This window comes from Gadus morhua, chromosome 16, assembly GCF_902167405.1.
Source record: "Gadus morhua chromosome 16, gadMor3.0, whole genome shotgun sequence".
Classification (NCBI taxonomy): domain Eukaryota; kingdom Metazoa; phylum Chordata; class Actinopteri; order Gadiformes; family Gadidae; genus Gadus; species Gadus morhua.
The window spans coordinates 30297907-30324042 of NC_044063.1; the positions used below are offsets into that span (position 1 = coordinate 30297907).

The 26136-nt window shown below is 46.9% G+C and overlaps 1 protein-coding gene across 8 annotated transcripts in view; it reads right to left on the bottom strand.

Moving 5' to 3' along the window:
• clcn2b (chloride channel, voltage-sensitive 2b) overlaps positions 1–26136 on the bottom strand; it is a 112748-nt gene that overhangs the window by 29103 nt on the left and 57509 nt on the right. For all 8 annotated transcript variants that reach the window (XM_030380634.1, XM_030380630.1, XM_030380631.1 and 5 more), the window contains 9 exons: positions 25888–25972; positions 24239–24340; positions 23878–23962; positions 22858–23013; positions 12152–12221; positions 11919–12029; positions 10712–10925; positions 5148–5281; positions 443–654 (listed from right to left, as the gene is read on the bottom strand). In XM_030380634.1, coding sequence (XP_030236494.1) covers positions 443–654; positions 5148–5281; positions 10712–10925; positions 11919–12029; positions 12152–12221; positions 22858–23013; positions 23878–23962; positions 24239–24340; positions 25888–25972 — 1169 coding nt within the window. The remainder of the gene's footprint in view (positions 1–442; positions 655–5147; positions 5282–10711; positions 10926–11918; positions 12030–12151; positions 12222–22857; positions 23014–23877; positions 23963–24238; positions 24341–25887; positions 25973–26136) is intronic.

Consider the following 26136-nt stretch of genomic DNA (forward strand, 5'->3'; position numbering starts at 1 on the left):
AATGGAGTGTCGAACTAAAAGGAAAGCGACACTTTCTTGTATTTTACATCATTTTAGTCGGTTAGTTACTGGTTAATGGGTGTCGGCCTATCGAAAAAGCAAAATTAACCGAAACTGACATCCCTAAGATGCATACCTTTTTCATTTCTTTTAGTTTGGATCTTTTTAAGGAATGGGTGAGATGTCTTATCAGCACTTATTCACACATTCACACAAAGATGGCAGAGTCAACCAGACAGCCAGCTCGTCAGGAGCAGTAAAGGTGAGTTGTTTTGCTCAGGGTACCTCGACACTCATCTAGGAGGAGCCGGGGATCCAACTAGCAACCTTCCGGTTACCAGTCAACCCGCTCTACCAACTGAGCCACTGCAGCCGCTTATATGATCCACGTTGTCCACTAGGCGGTCGATTAGGATATCCCGGAGCAGAGCGTAGGCCTTACCTGGAAGCGGACCTCCTGGGTTGAGTGGCGCTGCTGGCTGTTGGTGTCCTCCACGGGGGGCGGAGGGGGCGGGGACTCGGGGTCAGACATGCACTTCTTGAAGGCCATGGCGTTCTCCCGGATGTACTCCATGCGGCGCGCGCGGCCCAGCTGCTGGGAGAGGAGAGCCTGCAGCTGGGCCCGCTCGATGGAGCCCAGCAGGATCATGGACTCTGAGGAGGAGGGGGAGGAGGAGGAGACACACGTTACAGGAGGACCATGGACTCTGAGGAGGAGGGGGAGGAGGAGGAGACACACGTTACAGGAGGACCATGGACTCTGAGGAGGGGGAGGAGGAGACACACGTTACAGGAGGATCATGGACTCTGAGGAGGGGGAGGAGGAGGAGACACACGTTACAGGAGGACCATGGACTCTGAGGAGGAGGAGGAGGAGACACACGTTACAGGAGGATCATGGACTCTGGAGAAGGAGGAGGAGGAGGTGGAGACACACGTTACAGGAGGATCATGGACTCTGAGGAGAGGGAGGAGGAGGAGACACACGTTACAGGAGGACCATGGACTCTGAGGAGGGGGAGGAGGAGGAGACACACGTTACAGGAGGATCATGGACTCTGAGGAGGAGGGGGAGGAGGAGGAGACACACGTTACAGGAGGAACATGGACTCTGAGGAGGGGGAGGAGGAGGAGACACACGTTACAGGAGGATCATGGACTCTGAGGAGGAGGGGGAGGAGGAGGAGACACACGTTACAGGAGGACCATGGACTCTGAGGAGGGGGAGGAGGAGGAGACACACGTTACAGGAGGATCATGGACTCTGGAGAAGGAGGAGGAGGAGAGGACACACGTTACAGGAGGATTATGGACTCTGGAGAAGGAGGAGGAGGAGGAGGAGACACACGTTACAGGAGGATCATGGACTCTGGAGAAGGAGGAGGTGGAGGAGGAGGGAGAGGAGGAGGAGGTGGAGAGGACACACGTTACAGCAGGCACGGCGCCAGAATTCCAGTTGTGGATGGGCCAGACCAATTGTGGGTGGTCCTTAAATTAAAAACATTATCAAATCCCTGTTTAACCTAATACAAATGACTGACTAATATACTGTTATATTATCCGCGCATGTAGAGATTTGAATAGCTTTATGTTCTTTAAATATTTTGTTGCATTGTAAAAAGTTTCGGTGCATAGGACGGACCTATCCGCGATCTCTCCTCAGGCCTTTTTACACTGCCATGCCGGTTCGGTCGCGGCTTGGCACGCAAGGAACGTTCTTCTGCGTCTTTCTCGTAGATGCACCATCTTTCAACGTCTTTGCTAAAATGTGACTGCATCACCTTCTCTCCCATGATGGTCAGCAGCTCGCGGATTTCACCGTCTCTCCAGTTAGAACTGGAGAGAACAGCAGAGCGTCCGATCGAAATTACATCAAAAAGAAACCGCCAGTGTGTGTAGGGTCCGGGAGTGTAAAAATGTCTCTTGGTTCTGACCTAAGAAGAGCGCTTTGGAATTTCCATTACGCACCATATACAAAGAATATGCATTCAAATGTACTCTAGGCTACTACGTGATAATAATTAATACTATACCGCGATTTCACCGAAGATAACAGCCCCCTAACGCAAATCGGATCAAGCTTCAATATCAACACAGTTTGCGGCATTGCAAAAATAAAGCATTTCAGAAGCTTTAATAATAATGATTAAAATATATTAACCTTTATTTTTATATTTTTGAAGAAAAGTTTTGGGTGGGCCTGTTGAACAGTGGATGGTCCTAGGTCTGTCAGGCCCACCCATAACGCCGTGCCTGCGTTACAGCATGATCATGGACTCCAGAGGAGGAGGAGGAGGAGGTGGAGGAGCATGGAGGGGGTGGGCACCACCAGGCGGGTAAAAGGTAGAGGAGCAGCAGGGTCAGACAGAAGGTACAGCAGGATTGAAGAGGTGAAGAAATGTACAAGTGTTGAGACAACTAGGGAAGCCACATGTTGAGATGAGTTGCACAACAACCACAACATCAAATTGTTGTTGACAGAACATCATCAACAGTGTGTGTATGTGTAGGTGGGGGGGATGTGTATGCACATGCATATGACTGCAACTACATCCGCTTACATTCAAATTGGTATATTTACATACTGTGTGTGTGTGTGTGTGTGTGTGTGTGTGTGTGTGTGTGTCAGCAAGAGGGTGTTTGTTTTAAGTAATTGCCTTTGTGATAGGACGTGCTAATTTTGTGTTTGGTTAAATGCCGCAGCTAATTGTTCCAGCATGATTGCATAATTGAGACGCTCATGGAATATCAAATCGACATTCAGTGGAGCAGTGGAGAAGACTGCGTCAGTCAACCCATGGATTAAATGGAATACAATCAAAAAACACACAACACAAACCACACAAAGGACAAAGGCAGAGCGCAGGAACACCGTCCATCGCCATGGAAAGTGGGGTTCTTTGGTTTGGGGATTGTTTTTGCAGTCGTATGCCTTCCCCTTACGAAAGACCATATACCACCAGCTGTAGATGGCCCATGTACAGGAGCATTTCCACAAACATTTTATGGACTTGATTAGAGGGACCTTGAATCTTTGACTATTCGTATTTGTCAAAGCTTTCTCTTTAATAGTGGAATCTCTGTGTAAAGAAAGAGTCTAACAGTGGAGTGTTCCATTGGAGGACGGGGGTGCTGAGTGGGACTGAACGATTTGGGGAAATAATCGAATTGCGATTATTTTGACCAATATTGCGATTGCAATATAGTATGCAATTATTTTTTTTAAAGTTATGTTCTGTATTATTAAAATAAAATAAATATGAATGTTGGTGATTTCTGGTCAATAACAGTAGCAAATCACCCCCCCCCCCAAAAAATAAAGAAAGTACTTCTGTGTGCCTTATGTTGTAAAACTATGTTCTGCTTTCAGTAAATTTCCTTATTCTTTGTTTGATATCCCCTTTGTGTAATGGCAGTGGCTCTATCCAGGCATTGTCATTTTGGACTAGAGCACGTTCTAGAGTAGACAAACATTACAACAATTTTTGATGTGTGTTACTGTGTTTAAAGTTTTTAAACCACGCTAACGTTTCAACAAATTAGCAATCATTGGGCTGCATATAAAATGATATCGTATATGATTTGTCCATCAGTCGGCTATGCTTAATCTTAGTGCAGGATAACCCTAGACTGCATACACCAACACCTAGCCTTACATAGGAAAGCAAAATATAAAATTAGATTAGAATAGGGAAATAATTGCTGCACACAGCAGTCCACCAGTAAAAGTGGATGCGATGCTGCCACTCTATACTCTTAACAGAATAACTAAGTCGCCAAATGCATCATTAACTAATGCTTAGGTTGAATTCAGTGTGATTGTGTGTTTGCTTGTTTGTGTTTGCTTATGCATGCATTTATATATGAGAAAGCGTGGGGGTGCGTGTGTCAGGCCTGGCGTCATGGGCGGGCCTTAGGGGGCCTGGCCCGCCCTCGGAGTCAGTTGGGCCCGCCCCTGGACGGACGAGCCTGTCAGTCTCCCGCCAACCAAAAAAAAAAAAAAAGATCGCAGATCGCAATATTTCAGATTTGTACTAAATTTAAAGAAATATGGATAGACAGCGTTTTTTTAATCAAGGAGCACGGAGGGTCATAGACAGTTAAATTCATGGTGAAAGTCAGGAGTGTTCTGAGGAGTCATGGTCACCTGAGGTTGACACTCTGCTCAAGCCGAAGCTAACCGGGCTACAGACGTTGGGGTCATCCCTATGTTCCCCGGGTCCTATGTTCCCCGTTTTTCCAAAAAAAAGGGTCCTATGTTCCCCTGTAGCCATACATACCGGGGAGCATAGGACCCTTTTTGGGAAAAGCGGGGAACATAGGACCCTTTTCTGGGAAAAGGGTCCTATATTCCCCGCAATCTATCAATCTTTAAAAATATTTAAACTTTGACGTGACATTCGCGTGATGACAGCCAATCGGCGTTCAACAGCGTGGCCACTGAGTGACGTGTGTAACGTAACAGCCAATCAGCGTTCAACCGGCCAACTCAGTGCAGTGCAGTCCGGGTCGAGCTGCAGCATGGAGGAGAAAGTGATTGTTGCCGTTTGCTACTCCTGGAGCTCTTTATATAATAGTATATAATATAACATAATTGTATAATAATATCACGGCCAAAAGCTCTGTGCGCCTCCGGATGGCCGTTGCGCGGGGAGCTCTCGTAGGGATTGGGCTTCTCGGGGTTTGTTTACCAGCATATGAATAGACTGCCTCAGGTTCTGCGACGTCTCTCCCTCTTCCACAAAATGTAAAGACATGCAATGGTAGTTATCTCGGACAGAATTTGGCAGTAATGGTGGAAAAAGTAACAGACCGGGGAACATAGGACCCTTTTTTTGAAAAAGGGACCCGGGGAACATAGGACCCGGGGAACATAGACACGCTCCCTATATGTATATCACGGGGGAGAACCCCCCGATTAAATCGACCTATGACTTCACATTTCTGGCCTAAAAAAATGTGCCCCCCGCAGGGCAATGCAAGGCCCCCCCGCAAATCTGTGTCTGGCGCCGGGTCTGGCGTGTGTGGACGCGTGCGTGTGTGTGAGTGTGTGTGTGTGTGTGTGTGTGTGTGTGTGTGTGTGTGTGCGTGTGTGTGTGTGCGTGTGTGCGCGTGTGTGTGCGTGCGTGTGTGTGTTAGTCTCTCACCAGCAGACTCCACCAGTGCGAGGGTCTTGAGGTTCCCGGTGAGCAGGACGTTGTGGAGGTCCCGGTAGCAGCAGTTGAGGGTGATGTACCTTACGTCCCTCACCATGATGTCCTCCACGCGGATGTTGTACTTCCTGGGTGAGGACAGAGGGAGCGTCTGAGTGCAACAGGTAGAACACAAGGGGCCTAAAAAGGTTGGGTCTGAAGTAGCCCAATTACCCGTAGGTGTGGTTTGGGCGTAACGTGCAATAAACCAATGAGAGTGCCAGCTCCCATCCCCTTTAAGAGCCATTAGCGTATTTGAATCTGAAGAGTTGATATTTTGACAGCACCTCTGCAGTCTCCGATGAGACAGATGCACATGAATTTCAAACTTCAAATGGCTCAGTTTATGGCCAAATAATATGGCTTGATTCACACATAGAATTAGGTTTTCTTCCACAACTTCAAAAATACTGAGTCCTCAAATAAATTTTGGCAAAGAAAACTTATATGATATAACATATGATATGCAGTAACTGTGGTTCTATTTAATGATATACGCAATACATTATAAACATAGTTTCTTATCAGTATTGTATGCATTATCTTTATCGACTTGTGTTCCTAATATGCATGTGTCCCCCCGTTAATATACATTGCCATGGACTGCATTATGCGTTACGTGTTTATTTTGCGTGTGTTTAAACAGATGGATGCACACACGCGCACCCGCATTAATTCATTATTTTGCACATACCCACACGCGCGCCCGCATTCATTCATTCTTTTTAACACTCACTCGCGGTAAAACAATGTTTTCTCATGATCAAATACTCATCAATCCAGAAAGTTATGGGCATGTACACGATGTCTGTGTCAAGAAAATATGTGTTTGCTGTACACTGTTTGCAGATGCATTGATTTACAACTACAACTTATTACCGCTGTATCAGCTGTTCTTTGCCAAATTACCAATTTACCAAGAATGTGTGGCTAGGTAGATGAGAGAAGCAAAGTGTATTCACGAGGTGCACAAGCAACATTATGCATGCGCCCTTAAAATAGCATCCGAACAACACGCCACTGACTTTAAACCAGATATTTCCTGGTTCGTGGCGCAAGTGGTTTCTGAAACTGCAAAATAGCACCAGGGAACGTTTGCGCTAGAACACGCCTCCTCCTTTCGCTGAACCGCCCCTTGGGGTGCAAGATCATTCCCTAATTTACCGAGGCATGGCGCATGAGGGAAAAGAACGTTCTGCGCCAGTTGCAAACTAGCAACGACACATGCATCAGTGATTAAGTTAATTGCGCCAGATGCAAGATAGGGCCCAAGGTGTATCAGATCATTCACCACACACAAGGAGCGCCCTGCCGCCCGACCGGAGCGGGGTTGACCCCTGATCCTTAATCATCACACCAAAGGTTCAGCATGCATGTGAACACTGGGTTCCTTCTTAGTTTGAGGTTTCTGTGAGTGTGGTTAGTCTGAAATACAGTTTTACTGCCCCTTAACTGTTTAAGGTATCACTCCCTAAACCTGGCCATGTGTTCGCGTGAACCAGGCATGTGGAATCTGAGTTGCAAAAGGCAAAAAGAGGAGAAAGAAGAAGCGACAGTCACGGCGAGCAGAGCAGCAAAGATCCGGATAGCAATCGTGTCTCTGAGCATAATCCGCTCTGATCATAGGGTCTGATCGCCCGCTAGAGAGCGCTCCTCTGCTACGCGGCCTGAACGGCGAAGGACAGCTCCGGCAGGTCATATGCCAACGAGACAGGGGTACTAATCTGATTGCTCAGCGGCCGAGGCAGCTGCCTCCGGAGGGTTGGCTTAGCTCAGCAGGTAGAGCAGTTGACTTGTAACCGAAAGGTTGCTAGTTCGATCTCCAGCTCCTCCTAGCTGAGCGTTGATGTGTCCCTGGGCAAGACACTTCACCCTAACTGCTCCTGACGAGCTGGCTTTCGCCTTGCGTGGTTGACTCTGCTGTCGGTGTGTCAATGTGTGTATTAACCGATATAAGTCGCTTTGGATAAAAGCGTCTGCTAAATGCCCTAATTGTAATAGAAAGATTAGATTTGAAGACCTCAGGAGGAACACCACAACACACTGACAACCCAGCCTTCCCTAACTCCCCTCCCCTTATTTCCCTCCTCCCCTTCGCATCCGAGCTTACCCACAAACTAGGAGAAGAGAAACTTGTGGGTTATGAGATTAGAGGAGAGGTAAAGAGGGAGGGGGGTGTGATTGTGGAGATGAGGTCGGTGGCGAGGTTTAAAAAAACAAACAGGGAACAGAGGTGGAGAAGGAGGCATGATCGAATGATTGATTGAGTACGGGCGGGGGGCGTGAGGTGTGTGTCTTTGTGTGAAGGGGGGCTTGTATGAAAAAGAAAACCAATTCAATTTTGGCTTTGACTGGAGTCAAAAGCGCCCCAATCCCGCCCACTGCTGTATCCCATCCATCGCTGCCCAGAGTCCAGATCCAGGGACGGGCGGCAACGCAGACTCATCCGGGAGGGGGAGGCTCGTGTGTGTGGAGGGTGTGAGGGGCGACGTTGTGTGTGCACCAGAGTGCTACTCAGCAGAAATGAATTGTTGTTCCCGGGGCAGAAACAGGTGTGTGTCTATGTGTGTGTGTGTGTGTGTGTCTGTATCATCTGTTGAAGGAGCTTTGTGTCAGAGCCTCAGTGTTGAGGGCTGTTCTCAGCGTACAGGGGGCAAAGTGTTTCAGGAGCCATCAACTCCCCGCTCACCTTCCTTCTTCCCTGGTGGTTACAGCGGTTTCCGTTTGTTTGAACACACAACGGTCGGAGATCAAGGTTCAAAGGTCAACATTCACAGGTCAAGGTTCACAGGACAAGGTTTACAGTCAACCTTCACAGGTCAACCTCCACAGGTCAACCTTCACAGGTCAACCTTCAGAGGTCATGGTTCACAGATTAAGGTTCACAGGTCAACCTTCAGAGGTCATGGTTCACAGATTAAGGTTCACAGGTCAACCTTCAGAGGCCTTTGCTTTACCACCTTCTGGATCAGTGGAGGAAAGAGAAAACAAGACAACGCTGTTCCTTCATCAACACCGTGGCGTTAGAAGGGCCCATGGTTGGGTAGCGGCCACGCACCAGACCCCCGCGCTCCAGACCCCCGCGCTCCAGACCCCCGCGCTCCAGATCCCCGCGCTCCAGACCCCCGCGCTCCAGACCCCCGCGCTCCAGACCCCCGCACTCCAGACCCCCACGCTCCAGACCCCCACGCTCCAGACCCTGCTCTCCTCTTTGGGGGGACTGACGGGCCAGCGGTCAGTGAGGCCAGCGGTCCGTATGGCCCGGGGCCAGCACTGATTTCCCCCGGGAGCAGCATTTGCGGCTGATCAAACCAAATGGATTTCAGTCTAACTGAACCTTTACTCCGTGTCCCCTCGCTGTCCCAGCTCACCGGCCACTACACGTTCGATGGCAGCTGACACCCCACCCTTGTGTGCAGGGGTGATTCTAGACACATTTTCATGGGGGGGCCAGACTTGGGCCAGTTGTTTGGTTGGAGGGGCTCATTGAACCTAAATATTTAGTTTAGTACTAAGTAACGGCATTCACTTCAACAAAATAAACAATAATTTGGCTTTTTCCCGTTACAGCATTTATTTCAGTAGCATACTATTAAGTGTTTCCATAAGTTACAGCAATTGTCAATATAATACATTTGAAATGTTACATTGGTTAAAGAAATTGTCAATATGACAACATTTTGGGTTTATTTCACTGACATCGAACCCACTTAGTATCATACATCATCAACAGCAATAAAGTCAGTACGATATATTATAAATCTAAAGTGCCATCCCATCGCAAGCAATCAAACCCCCGTCCGGACGGAGTTAAAAAGAAAAAAAACAACGTTTGGAGGGGGGGCTACTGGGGGGTATGAGCTCAGTTTTACGGGGGAACTGGCCCCTGCTGGCCCCCCACCTAGAACCGCCCCTGCTTGTGTGTGTGTTTGTGTGGCTGAGCATGCCTGTGTGTGTGTGTAGGTACACACACTAGACCTAATACCTGCGTACACAGGCATGCATCATATCCATAGAAAGATATGGCAAAGATAATGGATTTGGCAAATTGAATAATGCAGTTGAGGGTGATCTGGGGGTCATCTGCCTTCATTCCCAAGAGTGAAGAAGAGTAGTTCAGCAGAATGTCTGTTAATGCGTAACTCTGCGTGTGTAACTGAGTGTGTGTGAGCATGTATGTGTGTGTGTTTGTGCGGGCGTAACTGTGTGTGTATCTGCTTGTGTGTATGTGAATGTGTCTGCATGTGTGTCTGGAGAACACACCACACACAGTGTTAGTGTTCTCCAGAAGCAATAAAGGAGGAGCTCGCTGTAATGATGTGGGGGAAGTAGGATCGCTTACCCTGACTGGCCTGACAGGTGACTACAGAGACGACCAGGTCATTGGAGAGGGGGCGGGGGAGTAGGAACTGGCTTTCAAAATGCCTGCGGAAGCTGTCTGAGACAGCTTCACTCTACCAGCGTCTGTCTTGTACGGTGTGGATTGGAATGAGAGCTTGTGAAGGGACTATTGCACATGCACGCATGAGCGCTTGCTGCGCGCCTGCGTGCTTACGCTATAGCATACTGCCTGAGAGCATGCGCAATAGCATACTGCCTGAGAAGGCAGTATCGCTGTCAAATCTGTCCCTGGGAAAAGTAACGTGGCGCCGAATTGAAAAAGGAACTATGTTTCGTTACCATATTTTCAGTAGTTGCGCATAACTTTAATTTTTACATGAAAAAGTAGTTAGGTTACTGGATTAACGCGTTACCTACTTTGTTACGCGTTACACACAACACTGTCTACCGGTCACAACGATCTCACGGTAACGTCAAAATCCATACCATAGAGCAAATTCACACTGGTGTACTTTCTATACTGTTTATAACGTAGGCCTACACCCCTACTTCAAATTTACGTTAAGAGTTTCCATCAGACTCGCGCGGTAGCCAAGCGTCATCGAAAGGCGAGCTCAGTTGCGCTGGGTGCTTCAAGTTTCTGAAGCAAATACTGAGATACCGATTGGCCCAGAGAAATGTCAATTATAAGAATTATCCAATAATGTTTCATATGAAGGACAGCCTCCCCCCCCCCCCCCCCCAAAAAAAGAACTCTCCGGTTCTACGCGATTTACGCGATTGACCCAATTGACCAAGAAAACGGAGACAAGTTCGCAGGTGTTAAACAGGCATGTGAGCCTATTCTAGTAGTACCCTAAAATGCAATTATTAACGCAAAAATAATATATAATGATATGAGATTATTAGAATATTCCGGTAGCCCTTTGAACGCTGGCATCCAGTGTGAGGATACACATTACCCATCAACCCCCCAGCTACGGGGCGTCGCTTTAGAAGGATTTTAATAATATACGCATTTACTAGCTACTATTATTACAGCCACATACTGGCGGTGTCCCCAGTATATACTGGTGGTGGTCCCAGTACTTTCTCGTGGTGTACCTACTAGCCTTGGTGTCCCCTGGTACATACTCTTGGTGTCCCCAGTACATAATGGTGGTGGTCCCAGTACTTACTCATGGTGTCCCCAGCCCAGCTCGGGCAGGTATGGCAACTTCTTGATACGGATGATGGAGTCGTAGAGGGAGGGCTGCAGGGACTGGGCTACAGCGTTGGCCAGGATCACCGCAATCATCACGGGCAGGATGTGTGAGATCTGGCCCGTCAGCTCGAACACGATGACTGCCGTGGACACCGTGTGGGTGACAGCCCCCGACAGAGCGGCCGCACCTGGGGACAGAGGGGCTTAGTACAGCCGCCTGCTTCTGGTTCCTCACACTCACTGATAGAGTGTGAGGATAACTTAAAAGTAAAGTAACACGGTACAGCACACGGTACGTAGGAACAGTATAGATATATATATAGAGATATATGTACATATATACACAAAAGTGAGCAAAACCTTGGGATATATATCAGACTTCTGTCCCAGTAGTAAGGAGCCTCCTACCGCCAATTAGGCTTCTCTCATGAGCAGTCCAAAGAACAGGGTCCCTGTTTAACCTCCTACATCCCGCTAAGGAGGCTTCTGTCATGAGCAGTCTAAATAACAGGCTCCCTGTCTCCCGTTCCAATCAGTCTCTGCTGAGAACTGTTCACAAAGTGGAAGCAGGAAAGATAATTAAGCGATAAACCAAGATAGATGGATATTTACATGGAGAAAAAGACACACAGAGAGAGGGAGAGACAGAGAGAGGGACAGGGAGAGGGAGGGAGGGGGAGAGAAATAAATAAATAGGTCAATTGTATTTCTTCTCGTACATAATTCCGTCTGTTACACTGCCTTTCTGTCTCTGCCAAACGTAAATTGCCTGTCCATGCCCCTACCCTACCCCCAAAAAAACGGGCAGTGAGCAGAAACCCCAGCGGTAGGGTCCAGGGAGGGCCTCCCATAAGAGACATGGACTGTGACAGCACTTCCATTAGCAAGGAGCGGCTCCACCGTGTTCTCCATGGAAACAGAGGCTTCTCATGAGAGGATAAGGGTCAGACAGAACAGTGTGTGGGAACCTCTGTCTGGGACGTCACCAGATCATCAGCCAGCAACAGTGTTGGCTGGGCTGTTGTGCTGAAGAGAAGAGGCTGCTTTAATAGGTCTGAGACAGAGGGGAAGGCTGGAGCTAGCAGGAATAGCTGGCTGACTCATCTAATTACAACACCTCTCCTTGGATAGGACATGGATGGCGTGGGGGGACCTGGTGAGGGTCGAGGGGGGGACCTTACCAACGACTGCGTAGCCCCCGGGCACGATGGGGTAGATGACTCCGTCCGTGTGGATGCCGTCGGGGAACCAGGCCGCCATGCTCTCTCCCACCAGACGACCGAATGCCGCCCCTGGACACAGGGTCAGGTTAAGAACATTACGATGGTGAGAGCAAACCATCCGGGAATCCCCATCTTGTACATAACTACCCTGGGACAGGTTAACACACACAAAGCCCCTCACAGTGCCTTACCGATGACAAAGACGGGCATGAAGGCGCCACAGGGGACGGGGATGGTGGTGGCCAAAGCAGACATCCAGAACTGGTCAGAGACAGAGAGTGACAGAGACAGAGACAGAGACAGAGACAGAGACAGAGAGAGAGAGACACAGACAGACATTTATTGATTTTCAACATAACCTTATTGCAACATTTATTGCAAGAGATTTGTCACTTTTTTAGATAAGCCAATTAAGCTTTACAATATATACAGTATATATTGTCATAAAACATGCAAAAATATATATATATATCGCCATCAAAGAAAGACAACAAAACACCATCAACATCCCAAATGTTTTTCAAATGTCCTCCTGATCCTTCATCTTTTCATAATGCTTACATTCTAGCAAACTCTGTGCTTTTACCAAACCCTTGAAAGTTGCAACACATTCTCTTCCTTGACCACTTTGTATTTTCTTCCTCCTACTATAGTGGATCGCAAGTTTTGCTTGCCTAAACAAAAAATGTATCAATCTCCCTGTTTTCTTCTTTGTGTATTTTCACTGTCACCACACTGCATATAATTAAAGTCCCAACTTGCTGGGGAGTATCCAGCCGTGCTCCTCTTAGGACAGGCTCCCTTAGAAGCAAGTGAAGTGATTGATTGCAGTGCAAACTTGTTCTATCCATCATATTCCACACTTTAAAAACACTCACATAGAAAGGTGGCAAACATTTAAGACTGAAAAAGATGAGTCAAAAGTACAAAATCCCAAGTTCATATTCCCAATTTACCCTAAAATCATCTCTACAACTGGCCTCCTTGGTAAATCCGGGGGTCCTTATAGAAGATTTCTTAAACACTCCAATCTAAAAGCTCCCTTCCTACATTCAAGGTGACCAAACCGTGCCTCTACTTCAGATACATATAAAACATCTTGTGATATCCAGTGCAACTTTTCCTAAAAATGAATCTAGAATAATGCCCTGGATCATGGCTAAAAGACTCACTAGGGTGGGGATGTCCCGATCCAGCTTTTTGCACTTCCGATCCGATACCGATATTGTAGCTTTTATTGTTGTTATTGTAGCTCACCCACACTCCTCCACCCCAAAATCCACCCGACAGCCCCTTCACTAGGCCTGTTAATCCATTCACAGAGCTATCTCTAAACTCTGTTCATTCATTGACAGAGACCTCACTAAACCCTGTTCATTCATTCAAAGATATCTCGCAAAACTCGATTGATCTATTCTTAGAGATCTCTGTAAATTGTTTGCATATCCACAATCAGCTCACTCTTACACAGATGATTGCTGTTCTTCCTGAGGTTTAAAATTTTCAAATTACATATCCTTTTTTTGACACACAAGCATGCATTCAGACAGCATACAACACAAACAAAAACATTCAATAAAAAGCGGAAATTAAAATCCTTACTTGATTGGTTGGTTATTCTAATCAACCCATGAGAACCCTTATGTACTTATGAGGTCCAAAAGAAAAGGAAAAAAGCCTCTTTTAAAATAGAGAAAAAAAAAAACATGTAACACCTTGTGTAAACAACTACAATTTCAAATTGATTTTAAAGGCTATCTTACTTGTTTTAATCAAAACGTGGTAAAGAATTCCATGCTACCATTGCTCTGTAGTGCAGTGTTCTCTGTTCGGCCCCTGTTCTATAAATCTATATCGATGACTGACATGTAGAGGATTTGTGTTTATTGTGACAAAATATAAAGCTATTAAATAAGCTAACAGGACTCTTTGATTTTATTATATATCTTACAAGGCTGACAAGAGGGTAGTGTAACCTATGTTTAACTGGTAACCAATTCAACGTATTAAGCTTCTCACATACTCTAGTTCTGTATGAGCAGTTGAGCACCATACGAGCAGTTTTTGGTTTTGAGCTACCTCTAGCTTATAAAGATAATTTTGTGTTCGAACATGTGACTGTGCAGTAATGAGATAGGACTAAAGCTTGCATTAATTGTTTAATTAAGCATCCTGGTAAATATGTCCTACAATATCTAATTGCAGCCATCCCTCTACTCATTTTCTTCAACTTTCTTCTGACTTGTCAAGGACATGTGGCTGTCAATCAGCACACTAAGTAGCTTAACTTCTGTGACCTGTTCGATTTCTTTATCATCTAGTTTTAAATGTAGTTTCAGCTTTAGTCTCCCTCCCCGTTTAGAGCATAATACTATGCATTTTGTTTTGTCTATGTTAGTACCAATTTATTTATGTTAACCCATTTCCTAATCAGCACTAGCTCTTCATTTAGAACCTTTTCTAGAATGGTTGAGTCATCTGCATACATAGCAATGGAAGCATGGTTTAGAATTAAATGTAAACAGAGATCTCTCTAAACTCTGTTCTTTCATTCATAGATACGTATCTCTCTAAACTCTGTTCATTCATTCAAAGATATCTCTCTTAACCCCAAACTCCAAACAGTGCTTGTGAAAATTACACAAATAAAAGTGAAAAAGCACCAGTGAAAATTAGGACCTGAGAGAGAAAGGGAAAAAAATGAGAGAGGCAGAACGAGAGAGAGTGAGAGTGAGAGAGGCAGAACGAAAGAGAGAGAGTGAGAGAGGCAGAACGAGAGTGAGTGAGAGTGAGAGAGGCAGAACGAGAGTGAGTGAGAGTGAGAGGCAGAACGAGAGTGAGTGAGAGTGAGAGGCAGAACGAGAGTGAGTGAGAGTGAGAGGCAGAACGAGAGTGAGTGAGTGAGAGGCAGAACGAGAGTGAGTGAGTGAGAGGCAGAACGAGAGTGAGTGAGTGAGAGGCAGAACGAGAGTGAGTGAGTGAGTGAGTGAGTGAGTGAGTGAGTGAGTGAGAGAGAGAGAGAGAGAGAGAGAGAGAGAGAGAGAGAGAGAGAGAGAGAGAGAGAGAGAGAGAGAGATAGAGCATAAAGAGCAGGATGCTGGCCCATCAATGCGTGGATCCAGGACACACGCTGTCCTTACCCCTGGTCTGCAGGATTTCCTCTCGGACCACTGGGCCAATCAGAGTTCCTGGGGGTGACCCATGTGCTCTAATCTATAGGTCCCTCAGTTTAGGGTGAGGATGTCCCTTTGGGTCTACTTCCCCATCAGAGGGCCTTGTCAGGGACGAGGCTACGGCCCTGGAGATGCTGACTATGTTAGCAAATAGTTGTTATTTGGTCATTTCAATACTTACTCCCAGTTTCTAATTCATTATATCTATTTCCTTTTGTCCGGTCCCTGATTCTTTTTTATGATCTATACAGTACCATGTGATTGATACATTTCAACTATGTTAATGTTTGAAAGCTGATGCAATTTGTCAACCCCCCCAAATAAAACACACGTAAACATTTTCAGACTTTTGTGATGGACAAAACCGAGCCTCAGTGCAGTGTGTCTGTACAGACGCCAGCAGCAGTCCTCATCTATATAATGTGGAGATAATCCCAGAGCCCCAAATAGTTTGATTGGTTTAAATTGCATCCCTCCATCTCTCTATGCCTCTTTCAATCTCTGTCTCTTTCTCCAGCTCTCCTCTACTTCCTCTGTAGTCTATAGTTAGCAGTAATTAAGGCCAGCTGCCTCGCTCACGTAATGGATCTTCCCCTGTAAGACTGCACTGAATTCGCCTCATACCCTGACGCACGCACAGCAGGCCCCCGGACACACGCAGACACATCACTCACACACAGAGGAGACAACTTCCACACAAACAGACACACACAGGTAAACAAGTGAATAGATACAAATAACTTAAGAAAGCCAGTGGAACAGGTGCACACACATACACATAAGCTTCTTAGAGTACCATATTAAGCCCTATATAAATTTAATTTATTATTATTATTATTACACAACGACGCAACTAAAGATCTTAACAGGGCTAGGTTCCAGAAACACAACATACACACACACACACACACACACACACACACACACACACACACACACACACACACACACACACACACACACACACACACACACACACACACACACACACACACACACACACCTAAGGAGATATGGTGATGCTCAACCTCTAATAAGCATTCCGCAGGCTTAGCGGATCTAAGCCTGCGCCAACTCATAACACAGGCTTAAGTCTGTGGACTCTGGAGAGAGCTTCACATGTCTGTGGACTCTGCAGAGACCTTCACATGTTCGTGGACTCTGCAGAGACCTTCAGATGTCCGTGGACCTGCTCTCCTCTGTGTGGCTGTGTGTACAGCAAAAGACCAGCGAGAGAGAGTCTTAATAACGATGAGGGCAGGCCTCTGCATCACAGTGGTGAAAGGTGCCATGAGGAACAGATTAGCGCATAAATTCTGTTCAGGATGAACCGTGTCCAGAGATCCCATGAAGAGTCTCTACTAGTGATGGATTTAATGATTCTTTTCCTTGATTCAGTTCGCGTCGGTCAGTTCGCAAAGAAGAATCGTTCATTCAGTCGTGTTTCCGGTAGCGGTGAATCGAATCATGGAATGCACGGTTCTCAGCTGAGTCAGTCAGACTCAGCTCCTCCCTCGTTCTCATTCTTAAAAGATCTTGGAAGTCGGTCATCAATCAACACAACATTACAACTTTAACCAAACACAGCGGGATGGGGGGGGGGCGTAGCTGATTAATAGATGTTTAACATATCAGCAAGATTATGGACTTGATTTAGCAATAATGGTGGGAGTCCCGGGTGGAGAACGAACCATGACAGAACGAGACGGATTGACGAGACATTCAAATATTTGATTAATCTGGCATGACACAGAAAGTACAAAGACGGCATGCATTTACCATTTCACTGATATTGAATCATATTATCGTACACTCGCTCACTAAGCCTCTTCCCTCTTCACCACTCACAGTCAGTGAACGAACAATGAGTCAGCGAGTCAGCGACTAGTTGGTCAGGGAAGAGTCGAGTCTGAGAATGAACGAGACGAATGACAGCGAAATCAGTTTGGTCCAGTCTTGTTAAAGATTCGTTCATTCGAACTGATTCGGTCGCGAACGACCCATCACTAGTCTCTATGATCAGAAGAATCCATGGGAGGGACAGGAATACAGGGAATACAATCACAATGAAGGGATAGTGATACAGTGAGGACCATCACAATGAAGGGATAGGGATACTGTGAAGACCATCACAGTGAAGGGATACAGTGAGGACCATCACAGTGAAGGGATACAGTGAGGACCATCACAGTGAAGGGATACAGTGAGGACCGTCACAATGAAGGGATAGTGATACAGCGAGGACAGTCACAGTGAAGGGATACAGTGAGGACCATCACTATGAAGAGATACAGTGAGGACAGTCACAATGAAGGGATACAGTGAGGACCATCACAGTGAAGGGATACAGTGAGGACCATCACAATGAAGGGATACAGAGGACTATCACAGTGAAGGGATACAGTGAGGACCATCACAATGAAGGGATAGGGATAGGGATACAGTGAGGACCGTCACAGTGAAGGGATACAGTGAGGACCATCACAATGCAACGGTCACATGGGAAAATGTATTTCTGCCCCTTTATCCATACTAGAGTTTCCGAGCGCAACCTCTAGTTGTAGTTAACCCATAGCTATAATGTGGAAATCCCAGCGCATAATATCATAACATTTTGCCTATAATGTTACAACATTTAACGTTTTTGTTTCCCTATTACGTTATGAAGCGTGCATAATAATATTCTAATTGTAAGACGTTTTCACACATGTCCTCATTTTTGCCGCATTTGTATATAAGGAGATTCAAACCTGAGGGTGATTCACACTTGATGCTTTATACGCGGACATCGATGTCGTTTAGACATCAGTAGAATCAACGGGGGGTTTAGGGGGATGGGCTTGCAAGGGCCGGGATATGACTTTTGGCGCGTTTCCACCGGAGGGTCGGTTCAGTTCGCAAAGGTGCGGCACGGATCACGTTTCCACTGCCAAAATAGGGCGTGACCCGGACCGAGCCGTATTGAGCCGTACTCGTCTCGCAGTACACGTCTGTTGGGGCACTTTCACGCCTGAAAGGGTGCCAACAAGTTCGAGCTGCACATGCCATCCGTTGATTGGTCGACAAAATAGTCACTTTCGTGCGACAGGTGGATAATAACAAACAAACACAGTACCCACAAGGTATTTCTGGACAACGGCGAAAGCTTAGTTTATTGAAGAGAATGTCGCTCTGTTTGACGTACTTCATGGACGTCCTACATTGTTGCTCTTTTGTTTTGTGGCGTTCTTTTTCATTGGATTAATTAGCAGGCTGCACTGTGTCGGGCTGCTATGAGGTTCCACTGCCGCGGCTTTCGCCATCCAGCTTAAACCCCGCCCTACCATAAGGGTACTGTAAGTGCTGGAAACGCGAGCCGTAACTGTGCCGCACCTAACCGTACCTAACTGTACTACACCGTCACCTACCGCACCTAATCGTACCGGACCTAATTGTTCGGCGGACACACGCCATTAGAGTGTGGTGTCTTGCTCAGGGACACCTTGACACTAAGCTAGGAGGAGCCGGGGATCGAACTAGCAACCTTCTCGTAACCAGCAAACCACTCATCAGCCCTGTCGCTGTGACCTGGAGTCCATCCTTAAAATCGAGGTCTACTCCCCACAGGTTACTGCTGTCCCTCTCCTTCATAGAGCTCCTCCAGCCCACAGGTTACTGCTGTCCCTCTCCTTCATAGAGCTCCTCCATCCCACAGGTTACTGCTGTCCCTCTCCTTCATAGAGCTCCTCCAGCCCACAGGTTACTGCTGTCCCTCTCCTTCATAGAGCTCCTCCATTCCACAGGTTACTGCTGTCCCTCTCCTTCATAGAGCTCCTCCATCCCACAGGTTACTGCTGTCCCTCTCCTTCATAGAGCTCCTCCATCCCACAGGTTACTGCTGTCCCTCTCCTTCATAGAGCTCCTCCATCCCACAGGTTACTGCTGTCCCTCTCCTTCATAGAGCTCCTCCATCCCACAGGTTACTGCTGTCTCTCTCCTTCATAGAGCTCCTCCAGCCCACAGGTTACTGCTGTCCCTCTCCTTCATAGAGCTCCTCCAGCCCACAGGTTACTGCTGTCCCTCTCCTTCATAGAGCTCCTCCAGCCCACAGGTTACTGCTGTCCCTCTCCTTCATAGAGCTCCTCCAGCCCACAGGTTACTGCTGTCCCTCTCCTTCATAGAGCTCCTCCAGCCCACAGGTTACTGCTGTCCCTCTCCTTCATAGAGCTCCTCCAGCCCACAGGTTACTGCTGTCCCTCTCCTTCATAGAGCTCCTCCAGCCCACAGGTTACTGCTGTCCCTCTCCTTCATAGAGCTCCTCCAGCCCACAGGTTACTGCTGTCCCTCTCCTTCATAGAGCTCCTCCAGCCCACAGGTTACTGCTGTCCCTCTCCTTCATAGAGCTCCTCCACCCTAGAGGTTACTGAGGGTGAGGGCGAGAGAGAGAGAGAGAGAGAGAGAGAGAGAGAGAGAGAGAGAGAGAGAGAGAGAGAGAGAGAGAGAGAGAGAGAGAGAGAGAGAGAGAGACCAAGGGAACGCGGAGAGAGGGAGCGATGGAGAGAGGGAGCGAGGGACAGAGGGAGAGAGGGAGCGAGCAAGCTAGAGAGAGAGGGAGAGAGGGAGGGAGCGAGGAAGAGAGGGAGCGAGCCCAGCTCCTAGTTGATGCTGAGGCTTATCAAGCTAAAGAGGCCAGGGGCAGGGACACGCTCCCCAGAGTGTCAGCATCATGCGGACGTCTCTCTCCCTGCCCTGGTTCCCTTTCTGGGCTCTGCGGTAGTGTAACAGGAACACGTCCACTAAACCTCACATTCCCCTCCCATCTCAAGTGGAACAAGCAGAGGGAAGTCGGGAAGGCTGGAGGGCAGGAGGCAACAAACGGGGGGTGAAACTGAGGACGTTGCAAAACAACACAGGAAGGATGGCTTCACTGCAGTCTGTATCATAACAAACCCCTTTTGAGAGGAATTCAGTTTGTTTTGTACGAGAGGGGTTGGGTTGGTTTGGTACGATAATCATCGCTGTGAAGGCATGGACTCCATTTCATACGTATTTTTTCATACTCATAGAGCATGCGAAATACGTCTTTCAATAAACACTTTCATCAGGGCAGTTTAGAGCCGGCCCCTCTACAGGAGAGTTTGAGAGGGACAGAAAACAACCACTACGGTCAGACATGCTGAATCAGGAAGATTCAGCATGCAGGCTTTGGGAGGGGGGCGAGACACAGGAAAATGACCTCTCAACATGGATTTGCATAATTTGTTTGACCGAACACATTTATTCTCCATTGGACGAGCCGTCACATTATAATGGTTGTAAGCTGAGGTGCCAAGATGGTTACATTAAAGTTCAGAGGCCTTGCGGTACGTTTTGAGGGTCGACTTTGAAATAGCTGTGGTCCAATGGGCATGCAGGACTGTGTCATGTGATGGAACTGCCATGGCTATATCCGTCTGCACTCTCCCTCACTGTATTTCAACATCTGACATACTGCCTTACCCACATACAGAGACACTAAGGGAGGGACGGGAGAGGAAGAGAAGGAGAGAGGCAGGGAGAGGGAGAAACAGAGAAACAGAGAGAGATATTTATAACTATAACTATTGATATAGATAGATTGATACACCATTTGTGACAAACACACAAACATAATGTCTAAATGCACGCAAGATTGGTTGGATAGAACAACAAAAGGTACCAACAGAGCAAAGCATGGGCCAGCGATGGACAGAGCAAGTCACATGGCTGAGTACTTGTCACGCAGCGTCCGGACATCTGCACTTCATTCACACGTCATCCACAAACTGTGTGTGCGTGTGTGCGTGCGTGTGCGTGCGTGTGTGTGTTTCAGAGGACAGATTTTCGCCCAGGGCCTCTGGGAACCTAGGGGCCCCAAACCTATTCCCCTTCCAATTGAAGTCCTGCCAGCTCTATGCCATACACACACACGCACACACACGCACACGTACACACACAGACACACAGACACACACACACACACACACACAAACACACCTAGCAGAGGGCGTTTTGCCCAAACACATGCAAAGGCATAGTGATGATTCGCTCTTGGTGCAGAAAAGGAAGGGCAAACACTCATACACACCAACAGGTGTGTGTGTGTGTGTGTGTGTGTGTGTGTGTGTGTGTGTGTGTGTGTGTGTGTGTGTGTGTGTGTGTGTACCGTTCTGACCTTAGCTGCTCTCGGCCACCATTTTAACTGTCAAGCAGATGTAAGTGTGTGCATGAACACCTAAATTCGCACACAAGAAGAAGAGACACACAAGGGTTTAGAAGAGACTTTGCACACTCACACACACACACACACACACACACACACACACACACACACACACACACACACACACACACACACACACACACACACACACACACACACACACACACACACACAAGCGCAGCAATTGGACTCGCAAGCCCAGGTGAATCCCAAAGTGTTCTCAGAAGAGGTCAGCTGCGGAGATCGAGACCGTAATAGATGATAGATATTCTGCACCACTATGTAATGTAGACAAAAAGATTGAAAGAGAGATTCACATTGGACGCTGGCAGAATCACATATTCTCATATAGTCTTCAATTGCTGAAATAGAGATCAATACAATCCCTAACCACTACAGTGTCTGGATAACTTCAATGTTTGAGGGACCCTTCCCAGTTGACACACGCACACACACGCTGTGACACACTAACACACACAAAATCACACACACGCACACACATACACCCCGTCCTGTTACACACACACACACACACACACACACACACACACACACACACACACACACACACACACACACACACACACAGATTTATTTCTGTTTAACAGGATGAGCCTGTCGGTGGAGGCAGTTCAATTGCAATCGGGAGTGGGAGGGGCTTGATGCAGCCTCACCTCCCATCAGAAAGAGAGAAAGGTCAGTGTGAAGCCTGTGTCTGGATTATTCCTCCTCCTAGAGCCAGTCTGCATCACCATTAAAATCTGTTTTCACTCTAGAGTGGGCCCACTTCTGCCCTTTCTCTATTGACGCTAACTGGGGAGCACAGACCACACCCCAACGGAAACACATTAAACCACCACAGCCCAACGGTAAAATATCAAACTACCGCACCCCAACAGTAACACATTAAACCATGCCTTGCGTTGTTGACTCCGCCGTCGGTGTGTGAATGTGTGTGAGAATGGTTGCACGTCGCTTCGGACAAAAGCATCAGCAAAATGCCCTTAATGTAAATGTACTTGCCAGGGTGTTGAACGGAAGACAGCTTAAAGAGTGAACATGTGAACGGTAAACCTAAAAGCATAATGTTATAGACCAAGTCTCTGTTTCATCACTTTGATCGCTTCTGCTGCTGCTGCTCGGTATTCCGTTTCGTGGTTGAAGTGAAGAAGAGACACATTGGGCTGCAAAATGTGAGCGTGACACATTTAGTGACACCGTTAAAACGGAAGCAGATGAACAGCTGCCAATTTTTACTTCTGTTCTTTATCGCCCTGACAACAAGTGGGATTATTTCAATTGAACAAGAACACGACCAAACAAAGGAAGAGCTTTTTATATGCCACTAGACGATGTTCATAACAGATGGGTCTAGGAAGCATACGCAATATCAATACAATTTAGATTATTTTTTGTTTTTTGGTAAGATCAACAAACACCTCCACTGTTCGGAAAAAGAAAAGGGAGAACAGGAACTGAACGAATCAAGTAAAGGCAGCGGTACCTTCATGACGATGAAGAGGACCAGTGTGACGAACACGTTGACCTGCGGGTGCTGCCAGGCCTGCAGGTGGCCCAGGTAGTCAAAGTCCTCCGCGATGCCTTGCTTGGCCCACGTCCTGTTGTCCAGCAGGGTCACCAGCGCCTCCTTCTGGGTCAGCTGCACAACACAGGAAGTGACCTCATTCAGGACAATATCAACAGTGAAACATCACTCACAGCTGTAAAATGTTAGAGTTAACATGTTAGAGCAGAGAGTTAAGAACACATCACTAACAGCTGTAACATGTAAGAGTTAACATGTTATTGCAGAGAGTTAAGAGCACATCTCTAACATCTGTAACATGTTAGAGCAGAGAGTTAAGAGCACATCACTCACAGCTGTAACATGTTAGAGGATACATCTTAGAGCAGAGAGTTAAGAGCACATCACTAACAGCTGTAACATGTTAGAGCAAAGAGTTAAGAGCACATCACTCACAGCTGTAAGATGCTGGAATTTAACATCCTTATGGGAACAAAATCAACGCTTTCGCTCTGTTGTGTGTGTGTGCGGGCACGGGTGTATGTGCGTGGCCCTCTCTAATTAAATTGATAACTGTTATCTCACCAAATCTATGCAATGTTAGAGCAGAGGTTCGGTGTGAACACATCTTTGTTAGAGCAGCAGTGGTGCGGTGTGAACACGTCTATGTTATGTTAGAGCAGTGGTGCGGTGTGAACACGTCTATGTTATGTTAGAGAAGTGGTGCGGTGTGAACACGTCTATGTTATGTTAGAGCAGTGGTGCGGTGTGAACGCCTCTATGTTATGTTAGAGAAGTGGTGCATGGTGTCCACGTCTATGTTATGTTAGAGCAGCGGTGCAGGGTAACATGGTATACCTATATGTAAAGTTTTGGTAGCAGGTCTGCATAATAAACACATTTCTATTCAATTCACTTGTTGGTATGACCATAAAACTACAACAAAGTTAAAGATGTGTGTGTACCTGTGTGCGAGTGTGTTTGTGTGAACAAACATACCTTGCCGGCCATGAACTGTCCGAAGCCCGGGGGGAAGGTTAAGGTGGACACCAGCAGAGTGACGAGGGCGGGGTAGAGCAGGCGCCTGGGAAGAGACAGGTCAGGGGTCAGGGGTCAGAAATTGTGCAGACCAGGGATTCACGTTCATTAGATTAGCGATACAACCTCTTCTTTTTGTTTCTTATGGCTGCTTTTAAAGGACAGAGTCGAGGAGGGTGTTCACTTTTTGTCGGTCGCAGGTATGTTCCGTCTATGTTTTCAGATTTCAAACTCTTCATTTTGATGAGTGAAAGGATGCAATAGAAATAACAAAAACCAAAACTAGAAAAAACTGAATTGTGGCGGACAGCGTCATACGTACTTCTTCATGAGGAACTTGTTGATCGCCTTCTGCTTTCTGATGAACTGCACGATGAGTCGGTTCAGGTAGACAAAGAGAGCCCCGCCAAAACCACTGGCAATGCTGCACACAAACACACCCATACAGAGGAGGGGAAAGGGTTAGTCCAAATAGAGAGTGAGAGAGCGAGTGAGAGAGAGAATGAGTCCCACTGGACTCACTTTTTCACAATAATTGCAGTATTGCACATGTCCTCCATATTGTAAGTACTGTGTATGTACAGTGCATCTTTAATTTATCTGTTTATAGGAGATACTACACTTTTCTTAGTATCCCACATTTTACTTTTTATATATTGAGTATTTAATAGTGTAATATCTGATATGTAGATACATATATTTGTATAGAACGTTTTATATTTTGACATCTTTACCATTAAACTACTTTGGCAATGTACATTTTTGTATCTCATGCCAAGCTTTTTGGAATTTGACAGACAGACAGACAGACAGACTTACTTACAGGCTTACTTACGAAGAACAAAAGCAGCCATTAATATGTATGCAAACACTTCAGCAAGTCCGGAGAAGGGGTTTAGAGCGGGACAATTAGAGCACAGAAACACGGTTTACACCAGGAAGGGAGACGGGGCGGAGGCAGAAGGGTCATACGGACGAGGAGGATGGGTTCGAGAATTAGAGGTAGAGAAAGAGACAGCATGATAAGACTAGGAATCAGGACAGGCTTCAGACTACAGACACCATGACTGGAGAGAGAGGGGAATAATGGGGAGAGAACTCATGAGAGAGGCAGGGGAGGCCGGAGACTCACAGACGAAAACTATAGGGTTTATATAAGCAGCTATTTAGAGAGAGGGAGAGGGAGAGAGAGATATATGAAAAAAGAGAATTAGGTGTAAGGCAGATAAAAGAAAAAGGGGGGGGACCAGCTCAAAACAGTATCCAACTGCATTTTTCACTGTCTAATACCTCTGAATAAGAATACACATTGAGTGATCAGAGTTTGGTGTTCTAGCATGTATGTGTGAGAGTGTGTTTGCCTCCCACAGTGAGGGTAATTCCCAACACCTGAAGGTGTATAATAGGATACTGGAGGAACTTAAATTCCTAAACGTGTGCGCTTGCTGAATCCTTCTCTCTCTCTCTCTCTCTCTCTCTCTCTCTCTCTCCCTCTCTCCCTCTCTCCCTCTCTCCCTCTCTCTCTCTCTCTCTCTCAATAAGAAGACCCATCCAATAACATTGGGGAATCCACAAATACTCTGAATATCTAACAACAGCCAACTGGGAAGATGACAGAAATATCGGAGAAGAGGAGAAGAAAGGGGGAGCGGGAGAGAGAGACACATAGTGAGAGAGGAAACACTCTTCTTCTATTCCCAGTAAAGCCATGGAACTAGCCGAAGGGCTGGGTAGGGAGAAGAGAAGGCCCTCTGGGGGGCTCCTAGCCGTCACTAAATGATCCATGTTGGGTTGACTCACCCAAGCAGGGGTGAGCCCTTCTCAGGCTCATCCGCCTTACACCTCGACTAACTGTTTTTCCTGACAGCTATTGCTGAAACGACGGGCCCTGAGGGCATGTATTCAAATACCCCATGCTAATCACCAAGTAAGAGCAACTCATATATCACTGCGAGCACACCAGCTACTCACCCGATGACAGCGAAGGCAGGCAGCTCCTGGAGGTCGAAGGGGAAGTCTAGACGGAAGCGGGTTTTGAAAAGGGCTGTAATGGTCTCTGGAAAGAAAGAAGGAAACGGAGTGAGTGGACAGCATTGTCAGAGCGACCAGGGTGTCAACGTCGGTGCCTGGTCCTTTTTCCAACTGTGGCCAAATCAGGTTCAGCCAGGATCAAAGGTTCAATCCTCTGTTGCAATGCCCCACTGAGAGGCTGCGGTGAGG